Genomic DNA, 16,960 nt, shown 5'->3' with positions numbered 1-16,960 from the left:
TATGCACCAATTTACATTGTACATCAAAATAAACTCCTTTGGTAACTCTAGTAGGCTATAAAGCAGTGAAGCCGACAATTTAGTGTATTAAACACTCCAGTATGGAAACTATTAAACAGACAATTTAGTATCGAACACCAGTATGGAAACTCTTCGACAGTTTAGCGTCAAACGTATGGAAACTCTTAAACAGACACGTTAATGTAATTTAGTGTAGACGATGTTCGTCACACTCCAGTATGGAAACTCTTCGACAGTTTAGCTATGGGCTCTCAGCGGATACCCCACAACAGCAAACAAGGAATTTAACCCGTGGCCTACGTCTCTCCAGTTCAGTCAGTCAGGGCAGGGATTCCTGAGAGGAAGGCTATTGGCAGGTGCGGAAAAGCTAACGTTTTTAACTAACTAGGACTGTAATCCAGGGATTAAACGACATGTCTGCAGCACTGTTTTGGTCACGTCTTGCTCCTTTCCTGCACTCACGCTTTATGAGACGCAGAAACTTATAGGCCTAATTAAGGGAGGTGTGTCTTAAGCAAGGGACGTTCGGCAAAGTCGCAAGTCGCACATCTTCATGTGCCGGAGCATCACAGTGTGTGTGTGTGTGTGTGTGTGTGTGTGTGTTAAGGGGAGCATGAGTTTATATGAGCGGCCGCTCCTCTCCTGCGTGCAGGGGAGACGTGTGGTAGGCTAAAATTTATTTATTTTACTGTAAGGTAATAACCTCACATCTCAAAAGCCCTCGAAAATAAAGTATCATTACAATGTGTTTTGGGTATTCCTCACGATCGAACGTTCCGTTTCTGTGAGCAAAAATCCCTGTTGAGCAAATAGCCCTGTTGACAGAAACTAGAGGAGTGACAGGAGAGAGAGTGCACAGGGCTTGTTAATGTTATGTGGTACTGTAGCCTAGACGCTATCTTGCGTAGCTCGGCTACGTTATGTGTAGAAATAAAATATTCCATAATATTTCAGTCAATCTTAGTTTGCTAAAAAGGCACAAAAAAATCCTGTAGATGGCAATAACACATTCTACTTTTTTGCCAAATAAATGAAAAGCATGTTGAAATCATCAATGTCTTCACTCTTTCACTTTCACTCCAATCTCACCTTTCCTCAAAGATGGTCTCAATGATGCTTAAAGTCAAGTCAAATTCTTTCAGTTTGTGCATGATTACATGATATAACTATACTAATACTGTAGCCTAAATGGTGGATAATTAAGCTATACATCATATGCTGAAGTATGGTATTTCTGAAGTGTTAAAGAGTTAAAAGAAAAAATAACAAGAACCGTACAGAACCGAAAACCGTGACCCTAAAACCGTGATACGAACCGAACCATGGGTTTTGTGAACCGTACCACCCCTAGTAAACATATGTAGTTATTTACATATACATACATATGCTGTTATTTATGTATAGATACATAAGCCGTTATCTACGTATAAATACATGTGAGATTATTTATGTATAAATACATATGCTGTTATCTACGTATAAATACATATGGAGATTATTAAAGTATAAATACAGATTCTGCAGAAAGGTCCATTCTAGGGATCGACCGATATGGATTTTTTAGTGCCGATACCGATACCGATTTTTTTCCATCAGCCTAAGCCGATGACCGATACAGGCTGCCGATTTTCTTGAGCCGATATTTGGAGCCGATACTGCTTTTGCTCCCTCAATTTACATCATACAAATGACACATAATTACACAAATGATGATAACAAATGTTATAAGTCTCAATTTAAAAAAGGAACATTGAACTTATGGATGGGTGGACTGAATATGGTTAACTGTGCAAAATGCTTTCATCAACATCTTACAACACAGCCTTGATGATGCATTGCTTGCTGACTATTATAAGACATAATTCAGGTCATCACAAAATGTCCTTTGTCAACACATTTAAATAATTTAAGAAAACAATAAGCCTGAAAATTAGCTATTGAAATAAAGTGCTTGATTTGTAATTTAAGACTGCATGGTTTCAATTTTTCTATGTCTATATTTTTCTAAAAAAAGCTGCCAGATTTGTCAACCACAGAACATAAATCAGCAGAGGAAAATAACGTGGTGTCAAATGTTTCTGTTCTAAACGGCATCAACATCAAAAGGTATAAAAACATATCTCTCAGTTTTAAAATCTCTCCTTCAGGTAGCGCAGCACTCTCATATCGCTGTGATGCGTGTGTCCCACTGAGTGAGACAGACCAGACGCACACACAAACTTCTGTTTGGTAGCTGACGAACCACCATTGAACTGGATTGATAATGATAACGTTAGCACGTTAGATACACGGTAGGCCTATGTCTGGTACATGATAAACGTTAACACGAATTAATATTCAACTACATATAACACGTCTCTCATTATTAAAGCTCTGATATCTCTGCGATGGCAACTCCGCCCGCTCGAAGGGAGAGGGGGAGGGAGACGCACACACCACACGTGTCCAAAACTCAGCCAGGTGGTTGCTGAATAAAACTCCCACAAATATCTCGTCGGCATTACTTAATCATATGATTGACCACCGCTACCCCATGCATACGGATAGCCTACAACTTAGCTATTTGCAGCTCCCTAAATACAATGGCAAGCAGTTTTATAGAAGAGGGGCATTCAGGGAGGGAGGGAGACACACACACACACACCACACGCGTCCAACACTCAGCCAGGTGATCGCTGGATAAAACTCCCACAAATACCACGGAACAACGTTGGCATTACATATGATCAGTGCTTGTAACAGCTAGCTACATGCATATGGATAGCCTAGCCTACAACTTAGCTATTTGCAGCTACCTAAATACAATGGCAAGTAGTTTTATAAACGAGGCATTAAGCATTAAATAAAGTAGTCTACCTATATCATTCGCATTTTCCATTTGGACCCAAAAACTTGCTTCCACCTTCAAAGTGTATGGCAATATTTCAGCTTTCAAGTCAAACAGTTAAAAGATGCTTTGAAAGTTTAAAGTTTACTGTTGTCTTGAAGAGCTGGCTTTCAGCTCTCTGCTCGTGGGGGAGGGGCAGTCTGCACGTGAATTGCAGCGTCTCCAGCAACACAGAGCTGCCTGTGGACGCCTGTATGTAAATAATGCGGGGGAAAAAACTATCGGCGAACGCAGCTGCTTATCGGCCGATGCCGATACACGTAAAAAACGCAAATATCGGCCCGATATATCGGCCGGCCGATATATCGGTCGATCCCTAGTCCATTCTGCAGTAGATCTATTTATGTATCTATATGGAGCTATCCAATGCAGTGTCAGATATTACGCCGACTCTATGGCTCCCCCTAGAGTCCTGAATGCACATTTTACCTTGCTGTTGTAAAAACTTCTCAAAGCCTGAACCCTTCCACCTGGACACGGTACATGTGCATTTGTTTTGGAGCCAAAGGACTAGTAGCAACACACTTGTTTTGGAGCCAAAGGACTAGTAGCAACACACTTGATTTGGAGCCAAAGGACTAGTAGCAACACACTTGAGGCAACAGGCTAGACAATATCCAAAGACCTATATCTACTGACCAGGTAATGTTTCGCCTGCTGTGTTCTGTGTTCTGAGTCTGTGTTCTGAGTCCTGTGTTCTGAGTCCTGTGTTCTGAGTCCTGTGTTCTGAGTATGGGTTCTGTGTTCTGAGTCTGTGTTCTGAGTCTGTGTTCTGAGTCTGTGTTCTGAGTCTGTGTTCTGAGTCTGTGTTCTGAGTCTGTGTTCTGGGTTCTGTGTTCTGGGTTCTGTGTTCTGGGTTCTGTGTTCTGGGTTCTGTGTTCTGAGTCTGTGCCAAATATGCTAGGTGCACGATTCTCCCTATTACAAGTTTGTTTACTTTGAAGCTGTTATATTAAGGTAAATAAGGTGTTATATTAAGGCAAATAAGCTGTTATATTAAGGTAAATAAGGTAAATAAGCTGCTACATTAAGGTAAATAAGCTGTTATATTAAGGTAAATAAAAAGCTGCTATATTAAGGTAAATAAGCTGCTATATTAAGGTAAATAAAAAGCGGTTATTTTAAGGTAAATAAAAAAAACTTGCATAGGGTGCATTTTATCAACTGGACAAAAACACACGCACACACACACAAATCGAATCCAACTCCACTTACCTTAAACTTCTCTAGATTTTCAGTGAAGGTGTGGATAATGTCCACGCTTCTGCCAAATGTGACCAGGCCGATGACGATGTGGAAGTTGTAGGCCATGCTTCTGTTGGCGAAGGCATCGAACAGCTGCTTGACAGCAGTCATCCGGTCCATCGCCGCGTCCGCGAAATAACACTCGTGCCGCATGGAGGTGCTGGAGTCCAGCAGCACCTACAACAAAAATCACACACACACTGAAATCACATTCATATACACACATAATCACATTAATACGCACACACAATCACATTCATACACACACACACACCAATCACATTCATACACACACACACACACACACACACACACACAAACACACCAATCACATTCATACACACGCACACCAATCACATTCATACATACACACACACAAAACAACAATTACATTCATACAGATACATGCAGAGCAGTATATTGTTGCTTTCTGTGCCATGCAGAGCAGTATAATGTTTAATGCTTTAAATCCAAAAGAATTACCAGAATAGCCTCGTGAGGAGTTCGGCTAATACTCAAGGCCTGGTCAGTTCTGACGTCTCCCAGCCTGCCAGGACCAGAGAGAAGACGCACATCATTACTGAGGAAGCGTGAACACACACACACACACACACACACACACACACAGAGAGGGAGAGAGAGAGGGGCCTGTTGCTCACACAGGCTCCAGCTGCTCAGAGAGGCCCCAACTTGGGCCTAGATGCTTGGAGAGACACAGAGAGCTGTGCTAGACCCACTGCAGCACCCACAGCCACACACACACACACACACACACACACACACAAGTGCAAGTAACTTGATCAGTATAGTATGTGTGTTTTTAGAGTGTTTGTGAACAGTATTTTGAAGTTGATTACCGATTGGAAAGTTGGTCTAAATCCTCATAGACTGTTTTCCCGTTAAGACAATCGAAAAGTATCGCCTCCTTGGAACCCTTGTTCCTCCCAGTGTAAACACCAAGGTTGTCTGTTGGAAAACGTGCAACTTCGCTCAGAGCACAGCAAGCAATTCACAGGCAAGAAACAACACTAAAGCTGTGTGTGCGATGTCTGACCTTTTCAACTTCATCAAACATACAAATCCCAATTTCTTTTCAGTACAAAATAGCTCCTACATTATATTTGAATGGTTAGTGTGCCACCTGGCTTATTGGGTAAGATTCTGATAGCTTAGCATACCTGTTAACTCCAGTATAACGCTAGCTACATTTGTTTTATTGTCGATGCTAGCTTAGCATACCTTCTATATGATCGACATGACATGACATGATGTCTGCCTTTTTAAACTTGCATTATCCAGCATAGAGTTTCTAATAAAGATGACCTTCAGTACAAAACTCAATTGCTACCGGTTATTGTTGTTATTTTTGTTTATTTGCTGCTGTTTGCCCACTCACCTTTCCCGAGGAAGACCAGCCGCGGAGCTTCAACTCCCACCTCTTTGAGCCGAAGGGGCGGAGTCACCTGCAGGTGAGGGTACCTGTTCAGCCCCTCCTCCAGCTCCACAAAGCTCTTCTGCACTGCTACACAGAAGCTATCACACACACACGCGCACACGCAAGCACGCACACACACGCGCACGCACAGACACACACACACGCGCACACACACGCGCACGCACAGACACACACAAACAAACACACACACACACACACACACAGAGAGTGTTACTTTTACTGATAAAGCAAGATAAAATGGTGCAGTAGAACAAATTACATCATTCAAGCCGGGGCACAGGACCATGAGAGCCATACTTCAGTCCAGATGCTTGTCCTCGTGACACACACACACACACACGCACACACACACGCACACGCACACGCACACACACACTAGCAGAGCCTACTTCATTCCAGAGCGTGTTGGCTGGGTGCTGCTTGCAGGGTAGCGCTTCATCCAGGGGGGCAGGCTGAGCAGCAGCTTCTCCACATCAGTGGCCCTCCTCACACACACCTCCCTCAGCAGGCCAGGGGGACAGCCAGGGATGGACTCTCCATCTGGTACACACACACACACACACACATCAGTGGCCCTCCTCACACACACCTCCCTCAGCAGGCCAGGGGGACAGTCAGGGATGGACTCTCCATCTGGTACACACACACACACACACACACACACACACATCAGTGGCCCTCTTCACACACACCTCCCTCAGCAGGCCAGGGGGACAGCCAGGGATGGACTCTCCATCTGGTACACACACACACACACACACACACACACACACACACATCAGTGGCCCTCCTCACACACACCTCCCTTAGCAGGCCAGGGGGACAGCCAGGGATGGACTCTCCATCTGGTACACACACACGCATTATACACACACACACACACACACACACACACAAATTACATACACACACACACACACACACACACACACACACAAATTACACACACAAATACAAATTATACACACACATTATACACATATACACACACACACACAGACACACACAGACAAAATACCCCCTACCAAAGGACGACAAATCAAAAATAAGGTGTCTAGGGAGCTTTTTTAAGTTTAAGTTCCCATTCGTTATTCGGTATTATCTTGATGTGTTAGTCTGGCTAAAAGAACTTCCAATCAGTCCGTTTTCAGCGGGAGTAACATGTCTGCAGTACAATAAATATTTAAAGGAAAATTACGGTTTTTAGCACTTTTTAGCACGTTTTTTAGGCCCTTTTCTGGTTTGTTTTGGATGAACTAGAGTGGTGGACACCGAAATGTTGATGATTGGTCCCGTCTCGACTTTTCTGACTCGTTTTGAATCGCCTTTGACTTCTCAGGGTGGCTGGCAATGGGCATACTGTAGTAGGCTACTCAAACATGTCCTAAAACAACCATCAACGTTCGTTTTCAAAACTGTGCAACTCACCGAGTGAACCGTCCTGAACCGGTTTGGAACGCAAAATATCATTCGTTCTTAAAGTTCCGGCAGTGTTTGGCTGTCCTAGCAAGTTTATTTTTGTGGACTTCCGGGGACAGTCCCCGATTTCGGTGACCTGTCCCCGGCTGGAGCTGTCCCCGGAAAAGTCCCCGGTTTTCACTGACTGACAGACCCGAAATTGGAATAAAAGAAAGAAAGAAAACACTGACCAAACGTACAGTTGCGCACCCTTCACGCACAGGCTCAAGCCAGTCAAAGCAAGCGCTCAGCTCAGACCTCCAAGATGTTCTAGAATGCCCATATTTCTGGTAGGCTATTTCGATTGGTGGAATAGCAGCGCGGTAGAATCTTTGAAATGAAACCACTTGTGCGGGGGAATTATTAAACTATTCATCACGAACGTGCCAGCTGCTCAAGTCCAGGTTAAACTAAAATTGCGGATAACCCGTCACACAGATAGCATATCATACGCAGATATCACGTGAACGGCCGGAATCTAAGCTTTCCAATGATATTAGCGCCAAATTGCTGTGATAAATGATTTGCGAGAAAATTAACAATGCATTTATGTGACAACTAGCATTGGTAGGCCAATTGCAACAAGTTTCTACATGGTCTACAACTTTGGGCCAAAATTATAATGTAGGCCTATTCTCAACGATTTGTCAGTACAAACATTTTTATAAATTGTTTAGCCAGAGTAGGCCTATCCCACAATAATGGTTCTCATATTGCCAGATTCCAGACAATCACCTACAAATATGAAAATAGCCTATATTTCTACTGGCATGCTTCCTAGTGACATTAAGACAAATATATAAAGAAAAAAAGTATGAGACGTGAGTTATTTTTTCTTGATATAAGACTGACAACACATAGGCCCTATTAGGCACTATGATATCATTTCATGGAGTGCTGAAATGTAGCCAATACTTTTTTGGACCATTTCTGAACTGTGAAACTGCGAAGAAAATATGCTTTGTGGAAGGGCAATATCATAACTTATTGCAATATTATAACTATTCCATCTGTGTGTGCATGGTTAAAATTCTGAAGTGGAAGTTTAGGCTACAGCACAAATATTTCCATCTATAGATAAGAATAATGAAGTCTAACCTCTGAATTTCTTTTCAAAGTGCACCAGATTGATGCATTTAAACGTTAAAATGTACCAAATTTTCTTACGGGGGAGCATGCCCCCGAACCCCCCTAGGGGAGCTTGTGGAGATCTAGTCTAGTGATGCCCCTGGGACAGTGTCCCCGTTTTAAGTTTACAATGATTAAAACATTACACGTTTTACGCTTCTCAACTGAAAATGTCCCCGGATTTTGTCTCATAAATCTGGTCACCTTAAAGTAAATTCCTAACATTGTCAGGGAAAATGGTTAATTAGTTGTAGTACACAACATGTTGTGTAGGCATCGACTTCCAAAAGCTATTAAAAAACCAGGGAGAAAGGAGATTAATGCCAGAATTTATCAGGGGGGGGGGGGGGGGGGGGGGGCGCGCTTGTGGTTGAACTTGGTACTTCGTCTCCCTCACCCAACTCATATGGATCTGCGCTGCCAATAAACCGTAATTTCTCGAAATATCGCGCCTTTTCTTCTTTTCTTGTGGTCCAAGTCCTGCCCTATATGCCTTTGTATCTTAGACGCATTTTGATGAGCTTTTCTGTTGTTTAGACACGGCTACAATCACGTAAGATATCCAAAGTGCATAATACCCCATTGTACTTCATTCACTGAGTACCGCCAATATGGCCGCGTGTGCTGGGTTACCATGGTTACTGGCCAGAACGTGACGTCCGTGCAAACCCCTAATAATTCCAACTCTGTTTATAAACAAACCTGTCTGTTGCTGACAAGGCCTATCTCAAATTTCCCGTTTAACTCTTCTACATAGAATAGGCTATAATTGCGCAAACATTTCAAATCCCGACTTTAAAACGACAAGGCGTGGACAGGAAAAATAGGCTATTACGCATAGGCTACAAACAATTTCCAAATCAGTTTCAGTAGCCTACGCTACGAGCTGGCCTAAGATCCGAAATGGCAGACGGATAGGTTACATTACAACAGCAAGACAAAATATACACATTTGGACCAAAGGTCCATTTATTCGGTTTTTTTTTTTCAAACTGCAGAAATCAAATTATTAGGCTGATATAGAGAACGAAAAAAAACGTTAGTAACCGGTTTTGTGGATTTCAGAATAACGTTTCTGTTCCGGAACAGTTGAAGACCATTTTGTTTTCGTTTCTCGTAAAATTCCGTTCGTTTTCGGTTTTCGTTTTTGTTCCTTGAACCGGTTCGGAGCCCTGGTATTCAGAGCATCAGTTTTCTTCATTGTATGTCAAAAGCAACTTTAACGTTTGTTTGCCTTTCTATCGTTTGTTCACTTTCACGACATCCACTTCTCAATCTGCTAGACTAGGGTATTTTAAGGCATAGCCCTAGTCTACGTGCAGTAAATAGTTTGAGTATTTTTTTTTAAGTGGAGTAAAACTACTAGGGCTACTGTATGTCGCTGCTTGTTGACATCTTATTATCATGTAGCCTATGATCTCTAAACTTTGATTATTTTTAATGACGCAATCGGTTATCTCCGTTCAGCAGCGCTTGTGGTTCAGCTGTGGGCAGCACTCAATTAGCGGCAGTGACGGGCGGTGATGAGCGATGTTTACGTAGCCTAATGAAGTGACAGCTTAGTCAATTCCACGCAGTAGGCCTATGGCAAAGCACAGTGTTTGCTGCATAGAAAACTCAGTAGCCTATTAGTGCTTTCTTTGTAGCCCTACATCCAGCCCTGAGTGTTGGCCTGATTGCTAGCTTCTTCAAACTTTGCAAACTCAGCTGGGTGTTGTTACAATTGCGGCGCACAAGTGCATTTGACCGGCATAAAAACGGCATGTCTCAGACTGACCGGCCGGTCGCCGGTCATGGCCGATCATGTGAAAATCGGCCAATTCCGGTCACCAGCCAATCTATCGGTACATCTCTAATAATAATAATAAATGTCTGCATGCATTTAAAAAGTTTGGTTTTGGTCAGACTAACACAATAAAATTACTGATAAGTTCAACAAATTCACCCGCCAGTACACAAATTCACATTTGGCGGGTGGGGGTGCTAATTTTCATTTCATTAGATATAAAGTGAAATATTTCAAGCCATTTTTTGTTGTAATCTTGATTATAGCTTACAGCTCATGAAAACTGAAAATGGGTATCAACTTTTTTGAGACTCACCTGTACACACAAAGAAGTACACACACACACACACACACACACACACACACAGTAAATATACAGAGTACACACTTCAGTTGCACCATTCCATAAAAACAACAACAGAAGTTAACAGCCCAACTCGAGATGAAGGGTGACATGTCTTACCCTTAAGTTTCTGCAGGAGCTGAGATTTCTCAAACACCTGGAGCAGGTAGGCAATACGGACGGGCTCAAAGAAGCGCAGACGCGTCTGCTCGCAGTACAGTCTCACCCAGGTGGACTCCCCGTCATCTGAATCCTCACTCTGTTCTGAGGTGGACTCCCCGTCATCTGAATCCTCACTCTGTTCTGAGGTGCAATCCCCGTCATCTGAATCCTCACTCTGGTCTGAGATGGAATCCCAGTCATCTGAATCATCACTCTGGACTGTGGTGGACTTCCTGTTCTCTGGAGCCTCACTCTGGACTGCGGTGGATTTCCTGTTCTCTGGAGCCTCACTCTGGACTGCGGTGGACTTCCTGTTCTCTGGAGCCTCACTCTGGACTGCAGTGGACTTCCTGTTCTCTGGAGCATCACTCTGGACTGAGATGGAATCCCCGTCACCTGGAGCCTCATTTTGGACTGCGGTGGACTTCCTGTTCTCTGGAGCCTCACTCTGGACTGCGGTGGACTTCCTGTTCTCTGGAGCATTACTCTGGACTAAGATGGAATCCCCGTCACCCGGAGCCTCATTTTGGACTGCGGTGGACTTCCTGTTCTCTGGAGCCTCACTCTGGACTGCGGTGGACTTCCTGTTCTCTGGAGGCTCACTCTGGAAACAGAATAACACAACCGCAGCACTCATGCAGTCAACAGCGTGTAGTAGGACGTTCTAATGCCGCCAAGAGAGTTTGGGACGTTGTACTGCAGTTAAGAAAGTTTGGGACGTTCTAATGCAGTCAAGAGAGTTTGGGACGTTCTAATGCCGCCAAGAGAGTTTGGGACGTTCTAATGCCGCCAAGAGAGTTTGGGACGTTCTAATGTAGTCAAGAGATTATGGGATGTTCTAATTCCTCCAAGAGAGTTTGGGACGTTCTAATGCCGCCAAGAGAGTTTGGGACGTTCTAATGCAGTCAAGAGAGTTTGGGACGTTCTAATGTAGTCAAGAGAGTTTGGTACATTCTAATGCCGCCAAGAGTGTTTGGGACGTTCTAATGCAGTCAAGAGAGTTTGAGACGTTCTAATGCAGTCAAGAGAGTTCAGTCAAGAGAGTTTGGGACGTTCTAATGCCGCCAAGAGTGTTTATAATGTTCTAACACAGTCAAGAGAGTATGGGACGTTCTAATGCAGTCACGAGAGTATGGGACGTTCTAATGCAGTCAAGAGTGTTTATTTTGTTCTAAAACGGTCAAGAGAGTGTGGTATGTTCTAATGCAGTCAACAGTGTGTAGTAGGACGTTCTAATACAGTCAAGAGTGTGTAGTACAATGTTCTAATGCGTGTGTTGTAGTGTGTAGTAGGACATTCTACTGTAGGCAAGAGTGTGTAGTAGGACGTTTAAATGTGTTTTCGGAGCAGGGGTGTTATTAGGGGGTGGACGGGGGGGCGTGTCTCCTTCAACATTGTTCATCAACATCAACAAGGGGGCGGTGGTAGTGTAGTGGTTAAGGAGCTGGGCTAGCGTGCAGTAGCCTGAAAGTTGTCAGTTCAATTCCTGGCTTCCACCGTTGTGCCTTTGAGCAAGGCACTTAACCCCAAGTTGCTCTGGGGACAATGTGATCCCTTGTAATATAGCTGACATATGTAAGTCACTTTGGTCAAGAAGTGTCTGCTAAATGTAATGTAATAATAGCAATAATAGTAATAACAGCAAGTTCAAAGGGCAAAGACACGCATCAAAAACAAACTCTATTTTTCACCACTGACAATGTTCAAAATAGAATGACACTTCTGTGGTAGTGTGGTGAGGTTCTATACAGACAAATCGAAGTATTGTAAACGTTGTAATGTTTCGAAAAAAATAATTTTCTGAATCGTGTGTTTTTTAGCCTACTGTAGCTGTCTTCCTGTCACGGCCACTTGAAGGAAATGCTTAACAAGTCAATTAATGAATGCAGCGCAAACCACAGTCAATAAACGCGAGAGGATAGTGTGCTACTCTTTTGTGTTCATTGACTGTGGTTTGCGTTGCATTCGTTAATCGACTTGTTAGAGGAGAGTCAGCGACTCTTTCATGTTCATTGACTGTGGTTTGCGCTGCATTCATTAATTGACTTGTTAAGCATTTCCTTCAAGTGGCCGTGACAGGAAGACAGCTACGGTAGGCTAAAAAACACACGCTTCGGAAAATAACATTTTGCTATATGCTACACCTACTACCAGAAGATATGATATAAACCTGCCCACAGTGCTACAGATATGATATAAACCTGCCTAATATGCTCCACCTACCAGAGGATATAATATAAACCTGCCCACAGTGCTACAGATATGATATAAACCTGCCTAATATGCTCCACCTACCAGAGGATATAATATAAACCTGCCCACAGTGCTACAGATATGATCTAAACCTGCCCACAGTGCTACAGATATGATATAAACCTGCCTAATATGCTCCACCTACCAGAGGATATAATATAAACCTGCCCACAGTGCTACAGATATGATATAAACCTGCCTAATATGCTCCACCTACCAGAGGATATAATATAAACCTGCCCACAGTGCTACAGATATGATATAAACCTGCCCACAGTGCTACAGATATGATATAAACCTGCCCACTGTGCTACAGATATGATATAAACCTGCCCACTGTGCTACAGATATGATATAAACCTGCCCACAGTGCTACAGATATGATATAAACCTGCCCACTGTGCTACAGATATGATATAAACCTGCCCACAGTGCTACAGATATGATATAAACCTGCCCACAGTGCTACAGATATGATATAAACCTGCCCACTGTGCTACAGATATGATATAAACCTGCCCACAGTGCTACAGATATAATATAAACCTGCCTAATATGCTCCACCTACCAGAGGATATAATATAAACCTGCCCACTGTTCCCTGTTATATTTTAAATATTATGTTGTTTTTGTATTTGTTTGTCGCTTTGGACAAAGGCGTCTGCAAAATCCCAAAACCAAAACCATAACCATAACCATCACCATCACCATAACCATAACCATAACCAAAACCATAACCAAAACCATAACCATAACCATAACCATCACCATAACCATAACATTGCTGCACCTACCAGAAGATATGATGTGTCATTCCCATAGCTTAACAAACCAAGTGTCCTGAAAGAGAGTGTGGTTACCCGGAGCAACCAGGTGCACAGGTGTGAACAGGTGTACCTCTGCCTCAGCCAACAGGTGAGCCCAGCAGACGTGTGAGTGCTCGAACACCTCGTGGTCCTCCACAGCCAAGTCGCCTGACATTCTGGAGCGACTCGGCAGCAGCTCTCTGAAGAGACGGTACAGCCCCTCAACCGCCGCTATCTGCAACAGGTCATCACGTCTAGTCAGCCATTTCACTTTGGGTTACAGCAACAGACTAGTCAGCCATTTCACTTTGGGTTACAGCAACAGACTAGTCAGCCATTTCACTTTGGGTTACAGCAACAGGTCATCACGTCTAGTGAGCCGTTTCACTTTGGGTTACAGCATCCGCAACATCAAATAACTCCGGTACGGGAAAAACAACCAAAAAATAACACAGAAATGAGACAATGCTTAGAGAAGTGAGACAATGCACAGAGACATGAGACAATGCACAGAGAAGTGAGACAATGCACAGAGACATGAGACAATGCACAGAGAAGTGAGACGCGGACTGGCTGCCGTTACCTTCTGGATTCTGGTTGCGGCCTCGTTGCGTGACAAGACCTGATGCAGACACTGAACCAAAGGCGGGCAGCCTGTGACTCGTCGCATGTAGCACAGAACTTTCTTCATCATCTCCACCGTGTGCTTCCTTTGCTGTGAATACACATGTAATAATAATAATAATAATAATAATAATAATAATAATAATAACCATCATCATTATTATCATCTCCACCGTGTGCTCCTTTTGCTGTGAATACACATGTGGTGTTCCTTTAAATATCAACAACTAAGTTCACTTCACTTCATATAAAGGAGCTGTACGCATACAAAATAAAATATATAAATTCCAATAACATTTTTCCCCTTTGGAACCTGGACTAGAGCACTGCTAGAACAGAGCCTCTTCACTGCAGACTTTGAGTAATTGATACTAGTCTTCATCACTGTCCTAAAATATGTTAAAATGCAACTTCCCATTACACACACAATTAGGGCTGCACCGATATATACCGGATTGACATCGGTATAGACGGACATTGGCCTTGTTGACTGAAATCGGCTATTGGCAAATGTATATGATATTTACTGATGGCGATGCCTTAAGTGATGGACCACATCGCACACAGCAGGCACTGCGCTCACCGCTGTGTTGCTCTTGGTTGAGCTAATGTCCAGCATTTGTCCCAAACATTTTTGTTGTGCTTGTCGCCGGGCTCAGCGCAAAATACCTATGATCTACAAATATCAGTAGAACATATACTCTTTTGATCCCATGAGGGAAATTTGGTCTCTGCATTTATCCCAATCCGTGAATTAGTGACACACACTCAGCACACAGTGAGGTGAAGCATGCACTAATCCCGGCGCAGTGAGCTGCCTACAACAACAGCGGCACTCGGGGAGCAGTGAGGGGTTAGGTGCCTTGCTCAAGGGCACTTCAGCCGTGCCTACTGGTCGGGGTTCGAACCAGCAACCCTCCGGTAACAAGTCCGAAACGCTAACCAGTAGGCCACGGCTGCCCCTTCAATCTAACGGCATTGGTTTTCGGTCAAATTTTTATTTTAAACATCGGTATTGATATCAGCCCAGAAATTCACAATACTTACGATGCATTGTAGAGTTAAATAGAAAAAGCTTTCAGCTTGGCAGACTCACTTCCCATTGCATTGAACACACTAGACATGTATAGAAATGCTGTATGCAGGACATAGAGATCGGTCTTACGATGCATTGTAGAGTTCAACAGAAAAAGCTTTAGGCGCATTGAACACACTGGACATGTATAGAAATGCTGTATGCAGGACATAGAGATCGGTCTTACAATGCATGTATAGAAATGCTGTATGCAGGACATAGAGATCGGTCTTACGATGCATTGTAGAGTTGAATAGAAAAAGCTCAGCCCCATCTGCGTCTGCTGCACCGAGGGCGTGACGTCGCTGCTGAACATGACCTTGTGGTCGGGTGGCGCCTCGTCAAATGAAGACAGGGAGAAGAGAACCACGGACTCTTCTGTAATTCCCAGCTCCCCCAGAGGGGCGGCGCTGTTCCAGGACAGATCTCTGGGAAACCAACACCAGCGGGGCATTATTAACACCAGTGGGGCACTGAATTAATACCAGTGGGGTATTAAATTAACACCAGTGGGGCATTATTAACACCAGTGGGGCATTAAATCAATACCAGTGGGGCATTATTAACACCAGTGGGGCACTGAATTAATACCAGTGGGGTATTAAATTAACACTAGTGGGACATTAAGTCAATACCAGTGGGGTTTAAAATTAACACCAGTGGGCATTAAATCAACACCAGTGGGGCATTAAAACAACACCAGTGGGGCATTCAAGCAAACAACAGAGACCAAATTTCCCTCACGGGATCAAAAGAGTATATATACTTATATACTTATTAGGGATCTAACGATTACCGGTATAATGATAAACCGTGATAAAAATGTTGACTATAACAATTACCGTTTAATTTTGAAATATCATAATTATCACGGTTGATTACCACGGTGTTGAAACCGTGTGTTTAATCCTTCCCAGCTTCATCCGAGCCTGCTTTTGACATACAGTAGGCCTGGTACAATGAAGCAAAATTGGTACCCTACTGATTCTGTTGTCTAATTGATGGTTTTAACTGCAAAACTTGCACTGTATCATTTAGCCACTCTGTGTCTTTTTATGTTCGCGTCAACATTAAATACATTCCACTCACGTTATCAGAACACAGTAGCCTAAAGTTTTATTTCGAACACTTACTTTGGTCTCACTCAGGGCAGGAATTTCACCGCGGCCACATCGTTGCCCCTTGCGTTGGCCGTGATGTCCCTTTGAAAATCAGAGGTTTACAGGCCACGGTGGCCTTGGTGCTAGGGATCGACCGATATGTTTTTTTCAGGGCCGATACCGATATCAATTATTACCAAAACAGGAGGCCGATAACCGATATGTAAAACCGATATGTCAGTTGTCAAAAAGAGGGGTAGATAGTAAAGGCTATATGCTGCAAAAATTTAATTAAAATTCATTTGTGTGTGTGAGTGCACGAGAGAGGGAGGGTAAGAGGTGCATGCGTGATTGCAAGTATTACGGTTGAATAGTTTAACAAAACAGTTTTAAAATAGTTCTTAGGCTATTTAAGCATGCAATTTGTGTCCATGTGTAGGCTATAAGCTATACTTTTGAGAGCCTAAAAGGCACGTTAATAGCCAGCTCATGACGCGATTTTGTTCAGGTCGGATTAAATTACGGTTGGCCCTGGGTGCATGTAGTCTTTTCTGACAGTCCGTTTCAAAAAGGAGCAATTAGATTTTTTGACGTTCGCTATCGCATAATTTAGGAC

General features: G+C 43.2%; 1 protein-coding gene across 1 annotated transcript in view; it reads right to left on the bottom strand.

The window, feature by feature from the left end:
- The window catches only part of LOC143138681 (uncharacterized), a 42,821-nt gene that overhangs the window by 12,857 nt on the left and 13,004 nt on the right, over window positions 1-16,960 (bottom strand). The window contains exons 8-17 of the mRNA XM_076299101.1: window positions 15,480-15,672; window positions 14,129-14,260; window positions 13,637-13,780; window positions 10,445-11,090; window positions 6,383-6,454; window positions 5,999-6,149; window positions 5,550-5,686; window positions 5,011-5,119; window positions 4,637-4,700; window positions 4,124-4,330 (exon numbers count right to left, since the gene is read on the bottom strand). Of these exons, the coding sequence (XP_076155216.1) occupies window positions 4,124-4,330; window positions 4,637-4,700; window positions 5,011-5,119; window positions 5,550-5,686; window positions 5,999-6,149; window positions 6,383-6,454; window positions 10,445-11,090; window positions 13,637-13,780; window positions 14,129-14,260; window positions 15,480-15,672 (1,855 nt within the window). The remainder of the gene's footprint in view (window positions 1-4,123; window positions 4,331-4,636; window positions 4,701-5,010; window positions 5,120-5,549; window positions 5,687-5,998; window positions 6,150-6,382; window positions 6,455-10,444; window positions 11,091-13,636; window positions 13,781-14,128; window positions 14,261-15,479; window positions 15,673-16,960) is intronic.

The sequence above is a fragment of the Alosa pseudoharengus genome, unplaced genomic scaffold, assembly GCF_046254945.1.
Source record: "Alosa pseudoharengus isolate Yale_2024_CS ecotype anadromous, Long Island Sound unplaced genomic scaffold, YU_APseudo_1.1 YU_APseudo_1.1_scf_21, whole genome shotgun sequence".
Taxonomy (NCBI): Eukaryota; Metazoa; Chordata; class Actinopteri; order Clupeiformes; family Clupeidae; genus Alosa; species Alosa pseudoharengus.
Note: the sequence above shows the minus strand (reverse complement) of the source record. Positions and strands in the feature narration are given on the sequence as shown.